This window comes from Eutrema salsugineum, unplaced genomic scaffold (genome assembly GCF_000478725.1).
Source record: "Eutrema salsugineum unplaced genomic scaffold, Eutsalg1_0 scaffold_2, whole genome shotgun sequence".
In the NCBI taxonomy this organism is placed as follows: domain Eukaryota; kingdom Viridiplantae; phylum Streptophyta; class Magnoliopsida; order Brassicales; family Brassicaceae; genus Eutrema; species Eutrema salsugineum.
Window position 1 is genome coordinate 8554548 of NW_006256829.1, and position 25628 is coordinate 8580175.

The window sequence follows — 25628 nt, forward strand, 5'->3', positions numbered from 1 at the left end:
AACACAGGAGCCAAGAACCTCCCAAACGTGTTCGCGTCGTGGCATAGAATCGCTTACGAAGACTTTTCAATCCGACATCATCCAAGAACTTTTACGACAAGCAGACGTCGCCGCATCCGCCGCTGTTGGAGCCGAAGAAGAACAGCCACCGCCTTCCTCTCCAGCATTGACGGAGAGAGCGAAGAGAGTCGTCGAAGAAGTCAAATTCTTCCAACGCTACGCTCACCACGTGGCAACTAGCGATCACTGCGGCGACGTACTCAAGAGGATCTACATGATTCCCGAGGAACGGGTCCACATCATCCTAAACGGCGTCGACGAGAGCGTTTTCAAACCGGACGTTTCCAAACGCGAGAGCTTCAGAGAGAAAATTGGCGTTAGAAGCGGCAAGAACAAAAGAACTCCTCTGGTTCTTGGAATCGCAGGGAGGTTAGTGAGAGATAAAGGTCATCCTTTGATGTTCTCAGCTTTGAAACGAGTGTTTGAAGAAAACAAGACAGCACGTGAAAACGTGGTCGTTTTAGTAGCTGGAGATGGTCCGTGGGGAAACAGATATAGAGACCTCGGGTCTAATAATGTGATCGTTCTTGGACCGTTGGATCAAGAAAAGCTAGCCGGATTCTACAACGCGATCGATGTGTTTGTGAACCCGACGCTTAGAGCTCAAGGGCTCGATCATACTCTCTTGGAAGCCATGGTTTCAGGCAAACCGGTCTTAGCCACGAGGCTAGCGAGCATCACTGGGTCAGTGGTCGTTGGTCCACATTTGGGTTATACTTTCTCACCGAACGTTGAGTCTCTCGCGGAGGCGATTTCTCGGGTTGTTAGCGATGGAACAGAGGAATTGCAGAGGAAAGGCAAGGAAGCACGTGAACGGTCTTTGAGGCTTTTCACGGCGTCTAAAATGGCTGATGCGTATGAAAGGTTGTTTCTTTGTATTTCGGATAAGAGCTTTTGTACAATACAAGCTTGAAACATTTGAGCTACGTTACTAATATTGTTAAAACTAATCAAGGGTTTCGATTGTTTGTTTAGATTTCACACCTTCATGTCTAGTTGGTTTCATAGTGTTTTGCGTCTGCGTTTGGTAAAACGCTAAAGATATGATTTTCTGTAAGGAAACGATTTTTTAACATGTTTTGGTCCCGGTTCAAAGAGATTATGGACCAAAGATAAGATTTTTTTCTTCTGATGATCTACTAAAGAGATTGTTTATTTTGTTGGACATGAAACAGAGGAAAGCAGAGTAAATATTGATAGAGTTGATTATAACAAGTACTAGAGTAATTAGACAAATCTATTTAAGACACCTTTACCAGGAGATCTCTTTGATATTATCTTTTAATCTTCGAAATCTCCTAGTAAACTTTTTTTTCCCTCCGGTATAAACTTATTTATACAAAGTCTCGATTCGGTAGATATTAGTACTTTGGCTGGAGCTTCATGTGTTTCTGGTGAGATTTACAAAGAAAGTGAAGGAAGTGGTTTTTAGTAATAAAGAGAACCTTGCCACCAGTTTCCTCTTGAAACATCTTGCGAGTTCTGTCCATTAGCATCGTCTTCTCCGCTTCTTCGACGCTCGTTTTTAACCTGAAAAATGTTTTCCAAATCAGTCACGTCCTCTGATTTTTATTTTTTTCGAAAGTGATAAGTAGATTAATATACATAAAAGACGCACTGTTGGGTAAGTTTGGTTGGTGGTGGATCGAGAGTATACGTCTTGACCACCGTAGTAAAGAGAAGAGCTTAGATGACATGGCTCAACTCTGTCTTCTTGCGCAGTTGAAGATTCTCTACGTTGAGCTGTGTAAGAAATTATCTTCATTAGAAAAACAGATTGTTTTGAGACTAAGTGAGCAAAGACGAAGAAGGGTGTTTTCTTTTTCTCACTGACCTTGTGAGCCATGTTTGGAGCTTTGACCATCTCTTGCAACGCCCTGAGCAATCAAATCAAGAAACCGAAGATTAGCCTCAAGAATCAATCAGATCACTCAAGAAACAAAACTTGAAGAAAAGGAAGGTAATATAACCTTGGAGGGATGTGGGAAAATGGAAGAAAAGATTCCGGAGGAAGAAGATGGCGGCGAAGGATCTTTAGAGCCAAATAGTTCGGTGGTGAAAGAAGAAGAAGTTGGTGATCCGACTCGTCCTTTACCCTCCATTAATAGATGTTAAAGCCTACACTCTAGTCAATTGGAAACAGATTCTTCTTATGTAAGAGAACTAGATTGAAGAAGAGGATAGTTCTGTAAGGTTTGTATAGTTTACAAGAAGACCTCAATGGGGCTATATATATACATAATGCTACAAGGGATTAGGTTTTTGAGATAGTGGAGCCGTCATCATCATGACCATCACCATGATGATCATTATCATCCGTCAAGAAAAAGAAGCTTATTATGGGTATGTTCTCTCTTCTTGATGCTGAAAAGACTATTGCTTCTTTTTTTTATTTTTCTTTGATAATTATTCTAATATTATTTTCCTTGTAAGGGAAATTTAGAAGCTTCGTTATCTTTCTTATTTGCCATTCTTATTGGCTATTGTTTTTTTTTTCGTTAACTTGCAACAATTTATTTTAGTTTTTCATTTGTAGTTTAATATTTTTATATTTTTTTGGTAGTAAAGCTTATAGACAAATTTGGCTTCTTTATCTCTTCCGGATAAAGACACAAACAGTGAGATTCTTCGAAGACTTCAATGTTCAGTGTTTCTCTTGTAATAACCAAAAGAGATATATAAATGCGGATAAGTCCGGCGCCGGATCTCATGTCGGACCATTGATCTGTTGCCACGTGTCATTCCGAGGATAAGTTGCCGACCTTTCTTGATCACATAGGGCCAAAGCGGAATAGAGAACAGAAGAAGAACTTGAGCTTCTTTTAAATCGCACGCATGTTCATATGATCCGTTTCTTAGATCTGACATAGTTGCCCTTTATTAAAAGAGAAAGTAATATGCCCAAAAACAGTTCTATTATATTGGTTAAATGTATAGCTTTATATCTATAATTATATAAATTTTAAGAAAAAAACATATGATCAAAGACGAGAAGATGAGGTCCACAAAAATTCTCCACTTGATGAAGTCTATTCGTTTTCTTCTTCTTTATCTCTAAGGCTCACAAATCACTCATTAATTCTTGAGAATTTTTTTTTAATAAAAATATCGTTGCTTTTTAACAATAAAGATAGTTTGTTAAATATTGTTTTAATTTCATACTTTCATGTATATTAAGTTAAAGTGGTCTTGTAAATCAACTCAACAAACCTAACGAAATGATATAAAACATGTTTAATTCGGATAAACCAAACGAAATGATAATATCTTAACTGAGGATTTACTGTTTTCGCATTTGAGATATTATCTTTAAGTAGTTACGACATAATATATGTTTGGATTCGTTCATAATTTAGAGTTTAGATTTTTCAAGCTACATGTCTTGTATAGATAGTTTATTTTACACTAATCAATTAGGTTCACCAATTAACTTAGATTTAACATTTTCTCACTTAAAATATTTATCATGTAATTACACATTATTTTGGATTTGCCAATTACAGTTTGAAGTTTAGATATATATCACGGTTCAATTATGTCTTTTATGGATGACTCATTTTGCACTAATCAATTTAGATATACCATTCTTTGATTTTTTAATTAAGATCTGATCATCTTGTTAAATATTTATGACATTACATTTAAGTTTTACATTATGATCTATAAAATTTTATGAATAATACCATCCAACTACCATAAAAGTGATTGATACGTCTGTCACATATGAATATAAATTTCTTTAAATAACTTATGTGCGTTGGTGTTAGCATTCTCACTGAACAAGTGTTTTTTTGGGGGTAAAACTCACTGAATAAGTTTCTTGTCGCATGAGCTACAATAATGTTATCAGATGAAAACTCAGATCGTCAAAAAGATAATTCGATCACAAAGTTTACTTACTAAACGCTTGAAGAGAAAACGCCATAAAATCACATTATATCGCCAAAATAGGCTAGATCGCCGCGCATCGCCCATAAAGATTTCGGATCATTTCAATGTTTTTGTAGTATACTAATATTTTAATTTATCTATATTTGGATGTCTTACTCGCAAAGTATCACGTGATGATGAAACACGTCGTTTACACGGTGTTGGGAAGAGAGATTCGGTTCTAGGGAATAAAACTTGAGACGATATATCTCATCATATAATATCTCAAATTGGAGACCAAAAATTATAGCTGCCTTGAAATATTGGTACATATATGGTCCTTTCGAATATATGTCAAAAGCATCATAAAAAAATTCCAAAATTTATGGATATATCTACTACACAAACGGGTATTGACATTTGTAAATGTAAATATGCGCAGAGTGTAAATACCTAAAAGCTTGTAAAGACTGAGAACTGTTGTCTATTCTAAGATAATAGATAGATTCTCACTAACCCTTTCTCCAAAACAAACAAATATTCTTATGCCTTTTGACAAAAATAAAAAAAAATTCTTCTCACTGGTCCTATTTTACTTCCCAAACAGAAGTCAATAACATATATGTATCAAGTGTATTTGTATCATGTCTATGCAGGGGTGGACGTAAAAATGGAAAATATGTGGCATATATCCCAATTCTTACTTTTTCTTTCAAATAATTACTATAAAATCCATTTTTCGATGATACAGTATAAAATCCATTTAAACGTTTATAATCTAAAAATATTAGTTATAATATTAAATATTATATACCCCTTATTAAATAAGTTTTTGGATTCACTATCGTGTAAAATAAGTTTTATTTTTTACTTTTTTTGATGTAATTTCTAGAGGAAAAAAGTTTACCAAAAACTTTTACAAAACAAAAATAAAAATCCAAATAGCGGATATTTTAACCGAATGGCAAACCTTCAATGTTTTCTAATCTGAAGATACATGAAATTCGCTTAATGTAACTTAAAAAATAAACATGATTAATAATTAACAGCTTAATCTAACTTAAAATAAAACTACAATATATATTATACAATAATTGAACTTTAAACCGCGCTTTTATGGTGTAGATTTCATGGAATACCAATCACTTGTTCCCGAGATCAATTAGAATATTTGACATGTTAATCACATTTTCATTATAATTTATTGGTAGAAAAAATGATTTGACGCAAATATTCGGATCAATGAAGAATACTAAAGTTTGATGCTTGATAGGAATTACACATTAGCCGTTAGGGATAAGTTCTTGATATAGTACTATATAGTCAAAAGGTCGCAGAAGAAAGGAGTGATATCTTTTGTTTTGGTTAACAAAGGAATGATATCTTAATGAATAGATTGGAAAATATTCTCTTAACTTTAATATGCATATTTTTTTTTTGACAACATTATTATGTAGATTAAGCTGCCAATAATAAACATATTTATTTCCTTTGACGCGAGAACAAGAATTTGTCAAATGCTTTTTTTTTGCCTTGCTAGCATAAGAATCTTTTTGAGTTGTAAGTGAACTTTGAGCAATAATTTTATAATTGATATTATGGTGGGGCTTCGATATTTTCTTTTAGTGATATGTATAAGGTAGGTATTTGATAACTAATAAGGAGGGAAAATGTTGAATGGCATATGGAGGCAAATCTGATTAGCCCATTAATTAATTTCATTTGGTGGAATTTTGTCTTGGTGAATATTGTTTGAGTTAAAAATGACATTCACGTGTGATCGAATCATGTAACATGTGTAGCATAATGTCATAAAAATCGCACAGCAAAAATTCTATAAATTAATGATGTTGGTATTTTGATATTTTATTAATTTATAAAATTATTAATTTATAGATTTAAAATAAATTTTTTTTTTATTTCTTATTAATTTTAAAGAAGATTGTATAATTTTTAAAAAATTCTTTCTAAAAATTAAGATGAATTCCAAGAATATTTTAATTTAAAATTAATAAAAACATCACTATACTCATATTTTAGTAAATTATCTCATATATATGTTTATATCAAATTTTGTTTATGTTAATTATTAATTTATTATATTAATGGGACTATATATTTACATAGAAATTTTATTAAAAATTATTATCTTATTATTTTATCGAATTGTGTCATATTTTTAACTGGCCTAACTCGGAAATAATTCATCTTATTTATTAATTTATAGAGTTTTTAATGTATAATGTCACGTGTAACTTAGTTTAAGCGAGCTCTATACTTCTGCATATATATTTGATCGCTTGAGTTCACATGACTGACTTTGAAAATGTTTGAGTCTGAATCTATTAATGCTCAAATAACTCGATGAATAAGACAATTTCCAACCAGTATCTACTACAACTTGACCGCTTAGCCACGGCCCACGTAGTCTGATATCATCAGTTCATGGAGCTTGTAGAAGCTTGAAGAGAAGCTAGACAAAGCTTAAAGAAGATGAAGCAATCAGATGGTAAAAGAAGAGTGAAATCAGGTTGAAGAACGGCCCAAGTAAAGTGAAGCTTTTGGCTAAAGAAGAGGGTATCAAGGATATAAACTATTAAGTTTAGTTTACTAATAAAAGTTAATTTAATAGGAAATTGCAAATTAAGTAAAATTACAAAGAAAGACTTTCAAAAATGGAGAGGCCAGAAGAAAAATGGAGAGTTCTAAATATAAACTTAATTTTTTTTCCAATTATCAAAAAGAATGTGGTCTCTTCTCACAGTTACGAAGCATCAGAACAATGGGAATAAAAAAGAAGGCATTCAACAAGTCGTCGTGTGATGTAACAGTTACCCGAGGCTTCAAAGCACATTCTGGATATTGATTGATCAAAGTCAAAGACTTCCCCACTTAAAGTTGACGGAATTAAAAAGAAAAACCTCCATCAATGGAGAGAATTAGATTTCCAGTAAACATCTTGAATATCAGAATTTGACAAAGATCTCTTGTGGGGATAATAAGCATGCTTTCCAGGGAACATGCATATGAAGAAAATTCTTTTTTTTTTTTAATTAACGTTAAGGTTTCTATTGATGAATTTCGTATTAATACTCGCAAGTCGACCTAAATCCCAAATTAGTTCACTTAATTTGACCTTGTGAGGCAGTGCATTTAACTAATTAACACAAACAGCTTTTAAGAACTAACAACAGCTACATCAAATAGTCACTACTACCCTTGAAAACCTCTATTTTTTTTCCTCGTAAGGATTCTGTAATATTAGAAAGATTGTTTTTGATCAAAAAAAAAAGAAAGATTGTTATTTTTGGTCATTTCATAACATTGTGTATGATTAGTACCAAAAAAAAAAAAAGACCAACAGTTACAGGCAGGTCCGTCCCTGCCTCAAAGGCACATAAAGCATGTGCTTTAAGCCACAAATTTAGTTAGTAATTTAGAGGCCACACTTAAAAATATGATCATGTAAGTGTATTGCAACTTCCATTGTAATTGTAGGAATCGGTTAATATGTATATTTTTTTTTTTTTGTTTCCTTTCATTTATCAGTTTTAAATTTGAAATCTCAAAATCAATTTTTGAGCAAAAATATAATAATGATAGTAAAATTTTATTAATACGTAACTAAATAATGTTAGACTTTATTCTCTACTTCAAATATAATTAAGGCCACAAAGTTTTTTTAGCTTTAAGCCTCCCAAAAATACGGGTCGGCACTGGTTACAGGTTACAAAGGAGCCAAATGTTGAGTTCTTAGTCCCGAGTCTATGCCACCGTCATTGATCGCCTCCGCGTCCTGGTAGAGTTTTAGCATCAAGCTAGGGAAAACCGAAACGACGTCGGGCATGGCTATAAGTCAATTTCGAGCAGAGAGAAACCAAAAACAAAAGAAAGAACCATTAATTATTTATTAAACACGAACTAAAACTTTTACTCTAAGACAGATTATCCTTTTCAAAATTTTGGGTAACGAATTAGAATCTGTAAAGTAAAACTCAAACAAATCTTGTAACTTTGCCATTTAAATAATTCAGTTTGGTTATTTTGGTATTTGGTTTTTCAAAAAGGTTTGGAGCAGTTTTACCTGAAAGCTTCTTGCTTTCCTTTTCAGTGAGCCATGCGGCGAATCCATCGACCGACTTCCCGTAGTTGGTGATAATTAGGCTCGGTGTGTAACTGATTAGTACAAGTACACGTCAAGTAATCACATTTTGTATAGCAGAAATAAAGAAGATATTCAATATGACGAGCGTTAGATATTTATAGACCGAGACTTAGATATGATGTTGTTTACCTTTTACCGGTGACACTACGAATCAATGAGAAATGGTGGCGTTTAATATTGGCGTACTCGCTGCTTGAAGACGACGATGCCCCCATGTAAACGATGTAGACCTGCATTACCCACTCTTAATTTTACCATTAAACTGTTTATTGTTAGGAATTTAAATTTATAGCAAAATAAAATAAATTAATCGATACGTAATGTATTCCGACCATACGTTTCTTCCATCGTGGTTGGCTTGCGACGAAGTGACCATCAAGAACATGAACAAGCACAAGAACATAGTAAACTTATTCATTATTTTTGTTTTTTTTTTGTTTTTATAAATAATACTCTTTGGCCTTTTTTTTTAATAAGAAATTTGGTATTTTTTGTGTTTTTAGTTTTCGTAGATATTAACAAAGTGGGTGGAGTTACATAGGTGTTACATAGAAGAAAACAAAACGTAAGCAACGGAGAGTATATATATATTGGCGTTTGGCTAATGAATATAAAATAAGTAGTTATTTTATAATAATAATTAATATAAACCTTCATAACGTATAAGGCTTCACCACTTCAGAAACAGAGACTTAAACTGAGAACGTTATGATGCCCGCCAACAAAAACATATTGAGAAGTTTTTATTTTTGGCCGAAACGGGCCAAACACCAGTTTATATATATTGAGTCCGCCACTAGATCAACTCATAGCATAGACAACTATGGGACTTCTCACATGATTACTGCCATCAGACCAAATTAGATTTGCAGACACAGGTTGTTCTATTCCAAGACTATCGCCTGAAACAGTCACCGTAAAAGACTGCTTCTCATTCATAGACTTCATAAACAGAACACTAGGCGACACCTGGATGGAGAGTTTAGATCCAGGACTTGTGACTACCTTTGCTATGTATGTAGAATTTGGCGTACCGACATTTGTGACAATTCTTTGGAAAGTTACTTTAAACGATCTTGTTCCAGACACTTTAGCTGACATCGTTGGATAGTTGAGTTTTCTTGGTAAATTCTTGGAAAGTTCTTCCGTGCAAGTGCTGTTGTCTCCAGATATAATTCTTAAGTTCTTACTCGTATAGTTTAAACCGCAGAGAAAGGCGATGTGGTCTGCTTTGGTCGATTCATAGACAAGTCCAGGACTAATAGCAGCTATTGGGTCCACATGGCCAGCTCCATAAGCAAACTCGGTTGATGTAAAGCCAGGACAAGAAGCATTCATTGGCCAAGCTATAAAATCAATGGGTTTCTTGCGTCACAAGTAAGGTTGTTTTTCTTGGTAAAACAAAAAAGTTGATCTAATTTAAGTTTTTTCTTACCGGTTGTCATAATGGCAGATTGGATCATGGAAGGAGACCATTTAGGATTAAAAGTCTTGACATAGGCGGCAACGCCTGCAACATGTGGACAAGCCATTGAAGTTCCAGACAAAACAGAGAACTTTACACGTCTGGTGTCAAACTTGCTTTCAGTTGGTGAACTATCAGGTGAATACGCAGCGAGGATCTCCACTCCTGGTGCTGTTATATCCGGCTGTATTTTAAATCCATTATTGTCTCTCAGAGCTAGAAACAAAAGAGATAGACTATAATAAACAGCACTAAGATCAACTAATTACCTTGAGAATATCTGAGACGATGGTGCTTGGACCGCGAGAAGAGAACGAAACAACGAGAGGAGCTCTCTGATTAGAAATTTCCTCACTTTTCAGAACGGTCGCTATTGGTTCTCTGCAAATACACACACACACACACGACAAAAAAAAAACAATAAAGATTTTTTTGAGAATTTGAAGTTTGTAGCGTATAAAACATAGATTAAATCGTTACTTTGCCAATTTCATGTAAGAGACAACCGATTTGTAATCGTCATCGGATAAAAAAGAGACTGGGAAAGAGCGGAGATAAGCGTGGTCCGGTTCAGGGTTCTTAACAATGGATCCAACAGCTCCCAATTTTTGAGCTTCTATTGGACCTGCTGAAGAATCACACAGAACAATCTTTCCTTTCACGAGTTTTTGGTCTAAACACTTTGGCTCGCACAACCTGATAGAAGAAACAAAAATCTCATCACAAACTAGAAATGTCAAAACAGTTTTCGCGACAAAAAACAAAAAAAAAACAAAACTTGGGGTTTCTTGGATAGGAAGTTACTTAGCCTTATCTTCGTTACATGTACTCAAAGCTGCAGATTTTCCGTAAACCAGAGGATACTTGACTCCATTAAGATCATATGTATTCACTGATCTTCCCTGTTTCATAAAGAACATAAAAACCATTTGGTTAAAACAGAGAAAGATACTACTACAATAGAGATTAGAGACTGTTTCTTGATACGCACGACAAGGGTTTTGCCATCTCCAAGAACAACTTTAGCCATAAACGCACGGTTCGTAACGCTGGCGGCAACGATGAAAACCCACGGTGCAGTACTCGTGACCGTGCTGATCTTAGGACCGTCGTTACCTGCCGAGTTAACAGTGAGAACTCCTTTAGCCAGAGCGTGAAATGCCCCAATCGCTATAGGATCCTCCTCAAACGGTGGAGTGTTATCTAGCACGATGGAGATAGATACAATGTCCACACCGTCAGCGATTGCGTCGTCAAACGCAGACATAATTGCTTCTCCGCTGCAACCTTCATCGTCGCAGACTTTGTAAACCGCGATTCGGGCGGCTGGAACGCCACCTCTCGCGGTTCCATTTCCGAGACCGTAAAAGTTTGTGTCTGCCACAGCGTTTCCGGCCGCCGTAGACGCCGTGTGCGTGCCGTGTCCCAAGTAATCCCTAGCCGACTCTTTCCCGTTAGTTTCGGCTGTGTAGTATCTTGCCCCAATGATTTTGCTTCAAATAATGAGAAATTGTTGGTTTGAAGATTAAAAAATGCTATAGAATTTGTTAGACGAAATTCTACGGTGAAGGGACGTAAAAGTGTGTATACTTGTTACAGGTGAAGTTTTTGCCTCCGGCACAAGTACCCTTCCATTTTTTAGGAGAAGGACCAAAGCCATGGTCGGAAAAGCTCTCCGATTCGGGCCAGATTCCAGTGTCAATGACTCCGATGATGGTATCGCTCTCAATGCTAGGCCTCCGCTTCGTTCTGTTGCCTTCTTTGAGACCCATGAAGTTCCAAGACGACGTCGTTTGGAGTTTCATTTTTCTGCTTGGGAACACAGACACAACTCTCTCCATTCCTAATTAAGAAGAACATTACATAATGTAAAAACGGAAAAAAAAATATATAATACACAGGCAATATAGAAAACGTGAAAATAATCATTTTCTTAATTTGATACAATATAGAACGTGAAAATAATAATTTTCTTAATTTGATACAAAATTTAGACTTTTTAGAGATTAGATAAGAAAACGATATGTAAAAAAGCACTCACCGGCTATTCTTTTTCGTTGGGACTCGGTGAGTCGTGCTGCGAACCCGTTGAAACTCCTTTTGTAGCTTCTCACCAAGCGTTTCTCGGTCGAACTAAATATGAGTATCACTTTTTAGAATTATCTCAAACGTTTTATTTATACATATTAAGCTATGTATCTATATAGTATAATATGAAAACAATAAATCAATAAGACCTCTCTCCGGCGACTTCTTGAAGAATACTCATGTGATCGGACATTGGTGTATAATCCTCTCGCGAAGGAAGTGTTCCCAAGTATACTATATATACCTTCATGGATTATCATTACCATCAGTATCATCATGTAAGATGGAATATGGATGGTCATATATAGATCTTATAGTGAGAAACAAGAGATCATAAAGATAATTCTACAAGAAAAGTACTGCCCATTTTGATAATAAATAAGTACAGAGTAATACCTGCTGATCCTCATCATCATCAATCGTTGCTGAGATTGGAATCATAAACAAGACAAGGAGACATGAGAAGAGGCAATAGGATGTTCTACCTTTCGCCATTTCCAATAAACTAAATTAAAAGCACTCTGATTTTTTCTCTTTACAGAATTTGCGGAAAATGAACATATAGGGAATATATGTTTATATAGAAGTGAGATATTCCGGTAGTCAAACAAATTCAATCATAATCTCATCTGATTGTATTAGTATAGAAAAAATCTAGGAAATACCTTATTTTGATAGAATATATAATCTAATAATGATTAGCTTATTATGCCAATACAAACCTTGGTTTAAATTGATAGATACCATTAGATTTAACATAATTAAGAAATGTAAGTATGATATCAGTTTTTGGTGAACAACAATAAAAAATAATTTCTTCGCTAATTTGGACAGCAGAGAGACAAAATTAAAGAACTTCACAGTAGAGCATTTGAATCGCTGTCTAAACAAATTAAGGTTTAAGGATACCTGCAAAAGTAATTTACTTTGTTTTTTTTAATGGCAAAAAATAACATTTTTGATTATTCGATAAGAAAGTACTATCATAAAATTATTTTAGACAAAATATTATGGGATTGTGCTATTCTCCATCAAGATTGGTGAAAAACTGTTGGCGATATCAACACAGACTAGGCGCTAATTATCTAGTACAACAAGTACAGCATCCAACGTTGGTTTGACAAATGCCTCTAACATAAACAACCTTTCTTCTACAAAACGCAGTGCAACCTCTATCGCCTCCACGTTCACACGGATTGAATTTGAAACATTTACAATCGTATTGCTTTATTCCCAAACCTATGTAAATATGTAATACTAGTTGTCAATCCAATATATACATAGATAAAAATAAATAAATAAATGTCCATGATTAAAAACCAGAAAATATAATAATAAGTTAATACCAAGAATGCTAGTGGATGTCGCATGACAATGAACCGAAGATATCATAAAGAGGAGAGCGAAAACATATGTGACGACTAACATTTTCTTGGTGATATTCATTTCTATAAAATAATCTGAACAATTGGTTTTGTTTTACTCTTTTTTGCTTCGCTTTAGATGATTATTATATATGAAAACTATACATTAAATGTACTTTTTTCTGGTCAAAGATTAAAATTTTTTTCCAATTTTAGTCAAAAGATTTATAGTCAAAAGAATATATATAAAGAAAATAAGTTTTTACCTAATTACGTTTGCACATAATTACTGAAATAGTATCTATTCTTCTACACATAATAAAATATTTAACACACGTTTTTGAAAAGTTTAATTAAATTTTGGAAATATATTTTGCAGATTCTAAGAGCATCTCCATCAGGGTTTTTAAACATGTTTTGTGGCTCGGTTTTATAGACAGGAGGATTAAAAAAAATACTTTTAATTTAAATTTGCTAAGAAGTGCTCTTTATATAAGGAGCTGAAAAGACTATCTCTTAATATATGTGGCGGCTGGTCATCGGCCGTTTCATTTTTTTCTTTTTTCTTAAGAAACACAAACATAAATGGACATAAAAAACACATAATCTCTTAGCTTTTTCTCTCTCTTAAAAAAAAATTACTAAACTATTTCTAAGAATCCTAACATAGATAACACTAATAGAGATGCTCTAATAATCTTAACTTGTAATTAAATAGTTAATAAACAAAATTACTTGATTGCTCAATCTCTTTCACGAAAAATGTTGCTCCAGAGATTAAAAGAATGTCAGTTCACATCTGTTAAGTGAATTTTCGAACTAGTTTTTAAATTTAACCTTTATATCCATACAAAGTAGATAAAATTTACGCCATTTAATAAATAACTATAATTACACTCAATATGCGCATATTTTTCAATGTGAGAGTAATTTATATTTATTTGATTATATAGGATAGTAAAAATAAATAAATCATTTATTTTTTCTTTTATAAAAGTACTCGCAATATAACCCGTCTAATCATCTAGTATATTAAAACAGAAGCACATTTAGTACTTGCTTCCAAACACTCCCAAAATTTTTAAAAAAATATTTTGAGAAACAGTTTTAAAATTATCCTAAATTTTTAGAATGATCGGGTTAAAATTATGTTTTTATGATTATGGTCATAATATAGCAGAAAAAATTTTAAAATAAATTATATCTAAACACAAAAATAAATCTTTGTTATTTATTAAAAAGTTATATCTATAAAGAAAACATAAATAATATTATAAATTTTGACTAAAAAAATTTCCTGCACAGAATAAAATCTAGTAAAGTGTTATTTTTTTCTGCTAGTTTGTTTTAGGTTACATCAGTTTGAAACGCTTATTAAAGAACAAGAAAAAAAGAACAAAATATATCGAAGCCAGAGAGATTAGTGGAATCGGGCTGGCGCAGGGAGGCGTTCGGAGAGACTTCCGGGACGAGATCTACTCGATTGTTAAGGTTTGTCATTTAGATATCTGAAGATGAGAAGAGAGCTTCCCTTTGAATTAGTGGTGGAAATACTCGCTAGGGTTCCAGTTAAGGACTTAGTGCGGTTTAGATGTGTCTGCAAAAGTTGGCGGTCGTTGTTGCAAGACGAGAGGTTTTATAGACAGCACATGACTCATGCCCGAACGAGGATTGTGGTGTTCCGTGAATCTCCTATTCCTCTATGCCAATTCTCTTATGAACGTGGCAAGCCAGAGGCTATATTCGAAGCGCTTAACTTGAACATTGGAGATACAAACTTGGTTATCAATTCTAGTGTGATTGGTCACTGCCATGGACTATTTTGCTTAGATCTTAGAGATAATACTTTTGGTGTTTGGAACCCGGCATTGAGAGAATTCAGAAGAATACCAACAAGGCATCTTAAGTGGTATGAAGTGGGTTTTGGCTATGACCACTCAACTCAAGATTATAAGATCGTGTTGGTTCAGTATTTGGAAGGCGGCTGCTTTGGATCACAAGTATTATCCTTAAAGTCCGGTACGTCTCGGATGATTGATTTCCCGTGTTTAGAAAAGTTTGTGATGTGCCACATGAGAACACCTGGAACCTTGGTGGGAGAAAATTTCATCTACTGGCAAGGTAAACTTAACTGAAACAGTATTGAGCTTCGATTTTGTGTCAGAGACATTCAACTACTGTCTAGGTCCAAGTGCGTGTGATCCACGTTTTCCTAAACTTATACAAGGGTTGAAGGGAAGTCTCTGTACAGTGAAGGTTGACTTGTCTGATAATATCGTCGTTTGGTCTGCCCAACATGAAAAGGAGAAAACTGGTGTTATCAAATCTTGGAGCAAGATCTGTAGTCTCTCAACGGCAATTGTTGAAAGCTCGCTTAGTCGTCGTACCGATACGTGTCGGCTAGTGTCTGCGATTACTTATGCTGGATTCCTATTATTCTTAGTAAATATTGGAACGGAAGGAAAATTGCTTGCATACAACTTTGAGGAGAAAAGTTTGACAAATGTTGAGACTAGTTTGTCCCTCCATTGGGGGTAGTAGTCTTCACACGTATGTTGAAACACTTGTCCCTATTCCTGCAGGTGCTTTTATTAGTTAGGCTTTAAATGTTTTTGAGCTTTACTTCTTTTGTTTTAATTTTATCTGTCTGCAAGACTGTAATTGTATCATTGTTTTTTTTTTCTGGATATTTAGTTTTTAATTGATGAATTTTATTCGTTCTGTGACAAAAAAAAATCATAAATTTTTATTTTTCTAAATTTTAGCGGCTAGGTGGTTATCAGATTAATTTTTGATTTGGTACAAGTTTTCGTTCACTTTAAGTTTCTTAATAAATATTAAAAAACCGCGTGAAAGCAACTGAAATTATCATTTAAATTGTGTAGAAGATTTCATCTGAGAAGTACACTTAATTGATAGCACAACAACATATGTTGTCAGCATTACAACGGCCTTGGCCTGGCCCTGGTTTCAGATGCATCCTCGTACAAAACGCGGTACAGCCTCTTTCCCCTCCACCTACACACGGAGCTAATGTGTAGCAAGTATAATCACTCTCCTTTATGCCAAAACCTAATGAATAATATATAATCATTAAACCGATATATACATTCATCAAAAACAATAAAATTATGTCTATAAATATAGAAAAAAAAGTAGAGAGTATGATAAGCCAGTACCAGTAGTGCTATCAGAGGTACGGCAATGGACAAAAGATATGATAAAGAGGATGGTGAGAGCAAATGCAACTAAATTTTTCTTGGTGATAGCCATTTTATGATATCTTTTTTTCTTATTGTTTACGGGTTTCTCTTCATTTAGGCTGATCAAATTTATATATAAAACACAAACATACATAAAATGGAATAGAATCTTCTAATTTAATTTTTGAGATATAAATTTGTATAGAATCTTCTGATTCACTTCTTTAGAGTTATAGTCAAATGTCTTTAGAGTTATAGTCAAATGAAAAATAAAGAAATTTTATTTTCACACATAATTACATTTGAACATTCGTTGAAAAGTTTTCATTTGCTATATTAATTAAGAGAAAATTCCCAAAATAAATATATTGTTAATTTATCAAATAAAACATAATTTCATTAGTTTGTTGATTTTATTCATTATGTTGAAATGTCATGTTGAAAAAAATTACAAAATCTGTTGAAGAAATTACAAAGGAGAGCCTTGTAAAATAAATTTGTTTCGAAACTAATCTGTCTTCTTTTAAAACAACAATAAATCTGTCAGTTATAATTAAATGCAATCAGACCAGATTGGAGTTGGGGACGAGTCAGATAATTAAGACTCCACGACAATCTCACTTACTTTTATAAACAACAATGAGGCTTCTCACATTATGAGTGCCATCAGACTATATTAGATTTGCAGAAGAAAGCAGTTTTGAGTCGAGATGGCTGCCTGTAACAGTTACCGTGAAAGTTTTTTTCTGGTTCACCGTCTGAAAAAGCAAGACTCTAGGCGAGACCTTGACGTGGAGCTTAGATCCGTGATTTAAGACAACTATTGATTTGTATTTGGAGTTTGGTTTACCCATGTTGGTGATGTTTCTGTGGAAAGTCACGTTAAAGAAGCTTTTAAATCCCGACAATTTCGCCGACATTGAATGATAGTAAAGGTTTCTCGGTAATGTTTTTTTTTTCTAGTGCAAGTGACGGCTTCACCGGATATGAGTTTCACGGTAGTTTCATTATACTTCATGCCGCAGAGGAAGGCTATGTAGTCTGCTTTAGTCGAGTCATATACGAGTCCAGGATTCGTAGCAGATATCAGGTCGACATAGCCAGTTCCATAAGCAAACTTGGTTGATGCAAAGCCAGTTCTAGAAGCATTCATCGGCGAAGCTGCGAAATTCATTAGGAGACCAAAGAAGAACAGAGTGTCAAACAAAGGTTGATGGCTTTCTTGGGGCACAAGAAAAGTATGCATGTTTCACTCCACGTTATAATTTTTGCTTACCGGTTGTCATAATTGCAGATTTTATCATGGAGAGAGACCATTGAGGATGAAACGTCTTGATGTACGTGGCCACGCCTGTAACGTGTGGACAAGACAAGGAAGTTCCGGAGAGAACAGAGTACTTAACACGTCTTGTGTCAAACACACTTGAGGACGGTGAAGCCTCAGGTGAAAATGCAGCGAGGATCTCTTTTTACTAAGTGGTCGAATTTGTATTATTAATTTCTGAACATTCAATTGTAATCGGTTTTTTTTTTTTTTTGTAGTAATTTGTACTCGTATACATACTTTCATCCACTTGTCTACAGTTTGGATTTGATATTTCGAAAGAACTCAGGTTGATTAGAACAAGAAATGAGTAAAAAAGCACAATTAATATCTGGATTATCTCATTTGCATGTTCTGATAAATCCAACATAGAATTTGTTACAAAAAAAGGTAAAAAACCCATCATTGAATAAAGAAGGGTTCCCGAAATAAAGAAACATAACAACAATAATAAAGATTTATTTTGGATTAAAGATTTATTTTGGATGACGATGGGGAACTGATTATGCTTCATTAGTAACCATCAGTATAAACAACAATGGGACTTCTGACGTTATGAGTGCCATCAGACCAGATTAGATTTGCAGACGAAGGCAGTTCTGAACTGAGATCCCTGCCTGTAACAGTTACCTTGAACGATTTCTTCTCGTTGACTGTCTCAAAAGACAGAACACTAGGCGTGACCGTGACGCTGAGCTTAGATCCGTGACCGGGGACTACCTTTGATTTGTATGTCGAGTTCGGTGTACCAACATTGGTGACGGTTCTGTTGAAAGTTACGGTGAAGGAGTTATTATATCGTAACACTCCAGCTGACATTGAAGGATAGTTGAGGTTTCTTGGTAAGATTTTTTTTTCTTCGGAACAAGTGACAGTTTCACCGGAGATGATCTTAAGAACATCTGAAGTGTAGTTCAAGCCGCAGAGAAACGCGATGTGGTCTGCTTTGTCCAACTCATAGACAAGTCCAGGATTTAAAGCAGCTATAGGGTCAACATGTCCAGACCCATAAGCAAACTCGGTCGATGCGATGCCAGTTCCAGTAGCATTTACAGGCCAAGCTGCAAAGATTATTAGTTAAGAGACCATGTAAGAACAGAGCGTCAACAATGGTTACTTGTTGAACAAGAAAGGAAAAAAATCGAATACAGTTTTTCTTACCTGTTGTCATGATGGCAGATTGAATCATGGAAGGAGACCATTTAGGGTAAAACGTTTTGACATACGCAGCCACACCTGCAACGTGCGGACAAGACATGGACGTTCCAGAGAGAACAGAGTACTTAACATGTCTAGTGTCATATTCAGACAGTTCACCATAAGGTGAATATGCAGCGAGGATCTCCACTCCTGGTGCTGTTATATCCGGCTGCAATTCATACACCATTGTCTCTCAAACCGGAGAAATAAATAGGATCAAAATCATAAATGTTTTGTATATTTACCTTGAGAATATCAAAAGCGATGGTGTTTGGACCGCGAGAAGAGAAGGAGCTAACAACAGGAGATGTCTGATTGTAGATTGCTTCGGTTTTTAGAACAGCCGCTCGTGGAGAACTAAGAAAACAAACACAGAGAACAGAGAATTCAGGGTAAAGATGGAGAATCTTGGAGCATATGTATAAAGGAAATAGAAGATGATTGTTTACTCTGCGGACTCAATGTAAGAGAGTAGAGATCCAAACTCTGTTTTTGATAAACCAGAAGCAGGTAAAGGATGAATAAAGGCAACGTCTGGTTTAGAGCTGTTGAAAATGAGTGCAACAGCTCCAAGTGATTCAGCTATTTTCAAACCACGGGGACTACCACACACTAAGATCTTTCCCTTCACAAATGATCTATTTAAACAATCTGGATAACAAAGCCTGAAAAATAAATTGATCTAATCACATTAGAAATATGGAAGAAAAAAAAGGTTCTAGGTGATCACAATCAAGATAGTGTTTCTTGGGGAACAAGTTACTCTGCGGTTTCCGCATCGCAAGTAGACAATGCAGCAGCTTTCCCGTACACCAATGGATACTTCATTCCTTTCATATCGAAAGCATTCACTGATTTACCCTGTTAACAACAGTCATTGGTAATTAATAGGGACAAATATACAATGATGATAGACAAATGAGAGTGTTACTTGGTACTTACGACAAGTATCTTGCCGTTTCCGAGTACAACTTTGGTGAAAAACCCACGGTTCGTGGTGCTGGCTGCAACAGTTAACATCCACGGCCCTACGGCCGAGACCGTGCTATCTTTCGGACCGCTGTTACCAGCAGATACAACAGTGAGTATCCCTTTGGTCATAGCGTGGAAAGAGCCGATGGCGATCGGGTCATTTTCGAAGTTTTGTGCACTTTTATCTCCGATAGAGATGGTGATGAGGTCCACACCATCAGCAATAGCGTCATCGAACGCAGACAAGAGAGCCTCCGAGCTACATCCTGCTTGGTCACAGACTTTGTAAGCGGCTATTCTAGAGGCCGGAACACCTCCTCTTACAGTTCCATTGCCTAGTCCAAAGAAGCTTGTGTCTGCGACTGCGTTTCCAGCCGCAGTGGACGCCGTGTGTGTACCATGCCCTTCAGTGTCCCTAGTACCTTCGCTTGTATAGTCTCTTGCCCCAATCAACTTACTGGAAAATAATCAATAGATCAACAACAGTAACTTTTATTATTGCAATCAAGAATAATTTTCAAACTAATTTCCAGGTTCTCAAAAATACATCTCTAGCTTCGACTTACAATACTAATCTTTTAAGAGAAAAATTAGTTTTAAGAGACTTACTTGTTGCAGGTGAAGTTTTCGCCGCCGGAACAAACACCTTTCCATTTCATTGGAGGAGGACCAAAGCCTTTGTCGGAAAAGCTCTGAGATTCCGGCGTGATCCCACTGTCGATGACTCCGATAATGGTATCACTTTCCACGGTATGGTTCCTCTTCGTCCTATCTCCTTCCTTTAAACCTATAAAGTCCCAAGACGCAGTCGTGTGGAGTTGTAACTTCTTGCTCGGGAACACAGACACAACTCCCTCCATTTCTAACCAAAACATGAAAACGGTTTAGTTATTAAACCTTTTAAAACCATTCCAGTATAAATTTGTCTCGATTGAATAACACTCACCGACTATTCGGTCTCGTTCTGACTCAGTGAGTCGAGCAGCAAAACCGTTGAAACTCCTCTTGTAACTTCTCACCAAACGACCTTCGATCGAACTATAATATATATATCACTTGTTATAATCTTTCTCTTTACGTAATTGATTATTTAATCATGACTAGTTATAATCAATTTAAATACTCTTATGAAATCACACCTTTCTCCAGTGATCTCTTGAAGAATACTCATGTGATCGGACATTGGTGTGTAGTCCGCTCGAGAAGGAAGTGAACCCATGTAAACTACATACACCTTCATCGATAGAATCATATCATTCACCAATTTCAACATTATCACCATGTAGAACGGACAGTCTATGGAAAAACAAGCGATCATGATGATAATACCTGTCTATCTTGAGAATCATCCGAGACTGCTGAAACTGAACTCAAGAACAGGACAAGGAGGCAGGAGAGGATGCAAGAGGAAGCTGCTCGTAATTTCATCATTTTCTTTTAAGATGAATTACAAGTTACTGCAAAATTTTCTTTTGATTTCTATGGAGATCAACATGTAATGATGCATATATATGAGAGATTATACATGCACCGTGTCAAATTGATAGAATCTAAATTTAACTCCTCTGATTTAGTGTCTTTAGTTGTTTTAAATCAAATCAACTTTTACCATAATTGATTCTATTGGTATCTGTATCAATTAAATCGTGACATTGTGTTCACATTTTCTTATTAGCTAATTGAACTCAATTAGAGAAAGAAAGAAAATTTCATTCTCTTTGGTTTTCGATTTGTTTACTATAAAGAAATTAAATGGTAAAAGATAAAAATATTACACAATTGAGAAAAATATTTCCTCGTTCATTTAAAATTTTAAACATTTATGAGAATAAGAACGAAAAAGACAAATCTGAGACTATCTATATTATTTACCACGTGGTAAAAATATATTGGAGTTATTTATTAAGGCAGTTTAATTAGCTGATATGGTGAATGAACGTTACATATCGTCACATGGAAATTATTTATTATAGTACGTTTTATCCCAGTCAATGTATTTTAGTTTCAGGGGTAATTAACCGTAATGAATATGTCTATAATTCATTAATTATTTTACAAAACCTAGTATTTATTTAAATCTAATTAATAGAGGCAAAACTATAGCATTCACATTTGGACTGGATCATCTCAAAGATTCTCATAGTATCTGCGTTAGGATGAAAATTTGAAAATACCCATATTTTTCCCTTTCAGAAAGCAATAACGAAGCTGATATAATATCTTTAGGATTTTCTATCACACGCCATGTGCGATATGCGGATCAACTTGACGATTCCAACGTCGAAAAGACAAAAAAAAAAAAAAAGAACATGTCCGATGAGAAAACATAACATGTTATCTCATTCCATGTTGTAAGCTGAATTATCTCATTCCATGTTGTAAGACATCATCACAAATAGGAAGTCGATAAAACATATATATAGCAATCAAATAACGAAAACATAGAATGTAATAACAACAATACTAATGATTTTATGATGGCCATGGGGATGATGACAGCTATGGTGATAATGATGGGAATATACCAGCATAAACAACAATGGGGCTTCTAACATTATGAATCCCATCAGACCAGATTAGATTTGCAGACGCAGGCAGTTCTGGTTCGAGTTTGCTGCCCGAAACAGTCACGGTGAAAGACTGCTTTTCGTTCACAGACTTCATAGATAGAATACTAGGTGAAACCTTGACGTTGAGCTTAGATCCGTGATTTAATACAATTTTTGCTTTGTATGTAGAGTTTGGGATACCAACGTTAGTGACGGTTCTGTTGAAAGTGACGGTGAAGGGGCTACTAGATCCCGACAATTTAGCCGACATTGATGGATAGTTTAGGTTTCTAGGTAAGATTTTTTCCGTGCAAGTGACGGTTTCACCGGAGATGAGTTTCACGGTAGTCGCATTGTAGTTCATACCGCAGAGGAAGGCAATGTAGTCTTCTTTGGTCACCGGAGATGAGTTTCACGGTAGTCGCATTTCTTAAGATGTAATTTTTATTCACCTGTTGTCATAATGGCAGATTTGATCATGGAAGGGGACCAATCAGGATGAAACGTCTTGACGTAGGCGGCTACGCCTGCACCGTGTGGACAAGACATTGAAGTTCCGGATTCAACATAGTATTTCACATGTGTGGCGTCGTCATAAAACGGTGACGCCGTAAGTGAATATGCAGCCAAAATCTCCAGTCCTGGTGCTGTTATATCCGGCTGCATTTTCATTCACCACTTTCTCAGATCGGCAAACAAAAACAGATTAATCTAAGCATACCCATATCATTTCTACCTTGAGAATATCAGCAACAATGATGTTTGGGCCGCGAGAAGAGAAGGAAAGAACTTTAGGACCTGTCTGATTAAAGGTTGCCTCACTTTTAAGGACAGCCGCTTCTGGGGAACTAAAGAATCAAACCCAAGAAAATGAGAATTAAGGGAAGTATATACACAACAAAGCGTATGATTCAAGATATAGAGAAGATTAATGTTTACTTTGTGGAGTTAAAGTAAGAGAGGAGAGACTCAAAGTCTTCTTCTTGTAAGTCAGAATAAGGTAAACCCTTGACTTGTTCCCAGTCTGAACCGCCATCTTCAAAAATACCTGCGACGGCTCCCTTTGAATATGCTACGTAGGGAAAAGATCTTTTGCAAACCAAGATCTTTCCTTTCACCAAGGATGCGTCAAGACAATCTGGCGTGCAATCTCTGAAAATATTTATAAAGAAACAAATCTCATCATCAACAATCAGAAATTAAATAGTATTTTCTAGGTCATACGCTTTTACACATGGTGTTTCTTGTTAAGGAAGTTACTCTGCGCATTTCGCTTGTGAGGCAGACTTAGCAGCAGATTTTCCGTACACCAGAGGGAACTTCTTTCCTTTCAGATCGAAACCATTCACTGAATTTCCCTATTAATACAAACCAACAAAAAAATACAAAAAGAATAGGTTAGTAATATTAAAGGAAAAAGATACTGTGATGACATAAATGAGTGTGTTACTTGATACGTACGACAAGTGTCTTGCCATCACCAAGAACCACTTTGGTAACAAACACACGGTTCGTGGTGCTAGCTGCAACGGTTAATAGCCACGGTGCTAAGCTCGTAATCGAGGCCTTATATGGACCATTGTTACCAGCCGAGTTCACAGTGAGGATTCCTTTGGACATAGCGTGAAAAGCTCCAATAGCGACCGAGTCTTTCTCGAACGGGTACACATCAATACTACCTATAGAGATGGTGATGATGTCAACACCATCGGCAATGGCGTCATCGAACGCAGACAGCATTACATCATCTCTACACTCTCCGTCGCAGACTCTGTAAGCCGCGATTCTGGAGGCTGGAACGGCACCTCTCGCCGTTCCACTGCCGAGACCAAAGAAGCTGGCGTTTGCGACTGCGCTTCCAGCCGCAATAGAAGACGTGTGTGTACCGTGGCCACCTTTGTCCCTAGCGTCTCCTGGTGAGTAGTGTCTTGCCCCAATCAGCTTACTGTAAAATGACTAAACAGATCAATCTCTCTATCCAAAAAGAAAGAAAAAAAAAGAAGACTTTTGATTTAACCCCTGACGTCAAAACCTTCTGAGTCACGTAGAGTCTTACTTGTAAACGCAAAACAAGGTGAAGTTTTTGATCAACTTCCAAAACATCTAAAAGAGTTTTAAAAAGAGAGAAAAATGTATTTACTTATTGCAAGCGAAGTTTTCGCCGCCGGCACAAGTGCCCTTCCATTTCTTTGGAGGAGGGCCAAAGCCTTTATCGGAAAAGCTTTCAGATTCCGGCCAGATTCCACTGTCGAAGACTCCGATTATAGTATCACTCTCCACTGTAGGATTTCGCTTTGTCCCTTTCCCTTCCTTTAGCCCCATAAAGTCCCAAGACGCCGTCGTTTGGAGTTTTAGTTTCTTGTTCGGGAACACAGACACAACTCCCTCCATATCTAACAGTAGCACAATGGGTTTTAGGCTTTGAATGTGTCAACTTATTGGTTTTACATGTGGAAACAAAAATCAGAGAGAATCTATTTAAAAAAAGAAAAGAGTACCAGTTTCTCTCTAACAACAAAATAAATAAATAGAGTTTCAGTATTTTCATAATATTGTTTTGCAAGACACAAATGCAATTTGCAAATACTTACTTCCGTTTGCGTATGACATTTTACGTTAAAATTTAACTTATACATTTGACTTTAGGTTATGGATCATTTAGAAAAGACACATACGCTAAATGGTAAGCACAAACCAGATATAAATGGCCATAGTTATCATATATATATTTTTTAAACAAAACTAAAGAGTAAGTGAATAACAAATAATCAATGTATCCTTAGAGACTATACGGGTCTGGAACAACACTCACCGGCTATACGTTCTCGTTCTGACTCAGTGAGTCGGGCGGCGAACCCGTTGAAACTCCTCTTATAACTTCTCACCAAACGACCTTCGATCGAACTAGAGTAATCTTATATGTCATTGTTAGAATCCTCATCATTTACAGAAATAATGATTATAGGGAATAATATATGAATTAATCAAATCAGACCTCTCCCCGGAGATCTCTTGAAGAATACTCATGTGATGAGACATTGGTGTGTAGTCCGCTCGAGACGGAAGTGAACCCATGTAGACGATATAATCCTTCATTTAACGATAATCATCATTTATCAACGTAATCATCATGCATGATGATTAATAATGGATGAGCATATCTAGCTCTATAAAATAATATACCTGTTTATCTTGATGGTCATGTGTGACTGTTAAGACTGAACTTAAGAACGACAAGACAAGGAGACATGAGAGGAGGCTAGAGAAAGCTCCTCCTTTCGCCATCTATAAAATTGGCTAAAGTTAGATTATGATTCCTATGGGGATCAAGGTGGGATGTTTATATAGAACCTACCATACATGGACCA

The 25628-nt window shown here is 35.6% G+C and overlaps 7 protein-coding genes and 1 pseudogene across 7 annotated transcripts in view; 2 read left to right on the forward strand and 6 right to left on the reverse strand.

Moving 5' to 3' along the window:
• Positions 1–973, forward strand: part of LOC18018534 (D-inositol 3-phosphate glycosyltransferase) — a 2159-nt gene extending 1186 nt beyond the window's left edge. Inside the window, 2 exon segments of the mRNA XM_006400922.2 lie at positions 8–60; positions 62–973. Of these exon segments, the coding sequence (XP_006400985.2) occupies positions 8–60; positions 62–973 (965 nt within the window).
• Positions 974–1232: 259 nt separating this feature from the next.
• LOC18018536 lies at positions 1233–2400 on the reverse strand. The gene is made up of 4 exons (XM_006400924.2): positions 2031–2400; positions 1895–1937; positions 1679–1803; positions 1233–1590 (listed from the first exon to the last, which is right to left on the reverse strand). The coding sequence occupies exons 1-4, from the start codon at positions 2160–2162 to the stop codon at positions 1489–1491; spliced, it is 402 nt and encodes a 133-aa protein (XP_006400987.1). The 5' UTR covers positions 2163–2400; the 3' UTR covers positions 1233–1488.
• Positions 2401–8896: 6496 nt separating this feature from the next.
• LOC18018537 (subtilisin-like protease SBT4.4) lies at positions 8897–12143 on the reverse strand. Its single transcript, XM_006400925.1, has 10 exons — positions 12045–12143; positions 11798–11892; positions 11602–11693; positions 11151–11403; positions 10552–11053; positions 10365–10462; positions 10041–10256; positions 9830–9941; positions 9531–9744; positions 8897–9441 (listed from the first exon to the last, which is right to left on the reverse strand). Exons 1-10 carry the CDS (start codon positions 12141–12143, stop codon positions 8897–8899), a joined length of 2226 nt encoding a protein of 741 aa, XP_006400988.1.
• A 1631-nt stretch (positions 12144–13774) lies between these two features.
• LOC18018539 lies at positions 13775–15611 on the forward strand (annotated as a pseudogene).
• Positions 15612–15920: 309 nt separating this feature from the next.
• Positions 15921–16285, reverse strand: LOC18018540 (putative defensin-like protein 110). The gene is made up of 2 exons (XM_006400928.2): positions 16192–16285; positions 15921–16084 (listed from the first exon to the last, which is right to left on the reverse strand). The coding sequence occupies exons 1-2, from the start codon at positions 16283–16285 to the stop codon at positions 15921–15923; spliced, it is 258 nt and encodes an 85-aa protein (XP_006400991.1).
• Positions 16286–16832: 547 nt separating this feature from the next.
• LOC112086826 (subtilisin-like protease SBT4.11) lies at positions 16833–17461 on the reverse strand. Its single transcript, XM_024156772.1, is given in 2 exon segments — positions 16833–17170; positions 17173–17461. Coding segments are annotated over 2 exon segments (627 nt in total).
• Positions 17462–18010: 549 nt separating this feature from the next.
• On the reverse strand, positions 18011–21169 carry LOC18018541 (subtilisin-like protease SBT4.13). The gene is made up of 10 exons (XM_006400929.2): positions 21041–21169; positions 20851–20945; positions 20658–20749; positions 20321–20573; positions 19682–20168; positions 19503–19600; positions 19189–19404; positions 18985–19096; positions 18701–18908; positions 18011–18600 (listed from the first exon to the last, which is right to left on the reverse strand). Exons 1-10 carry the CDS (start codon positions 21140–21142, stop codon positions 18053–18055), a joined length of 2211 nt encoding a protein of 736 aa, XP_006400992.1. The 5' UTR covers positions 21143–21169; the 3' UTR covers positions 18011–18052.
• A 1204-nt stretch (positions 21170–22373) lies between these two features.
• Positions 22374–25545, reverse strand: LOC18018542 (subtilisin-like protease SBT4.11). The gene is made up of 9 exons (XM_024156089.1): positions 25444–25545; positions 25256–25350; positions 25073–25164; positions 24401–24653; positions 23722–24205; positions 23521–23618; positions 23200–23412; positions 22997–23108; positions 22374–22920 (listed from the first exon to the last, which is right to left on the reverse strand). The coding sequence occupies exons 1-9, from the start codon at positions 25543–25545 to the stop codon at positions 22705–22707; spliced, it is 1665 nt and encodes a 554-aa protein (XP_024011857.1). The 3' UTR covers positions 22374–22704.
• Between the last annotated feature and the right edge of the window lie 83 nt (positions 25546–25628).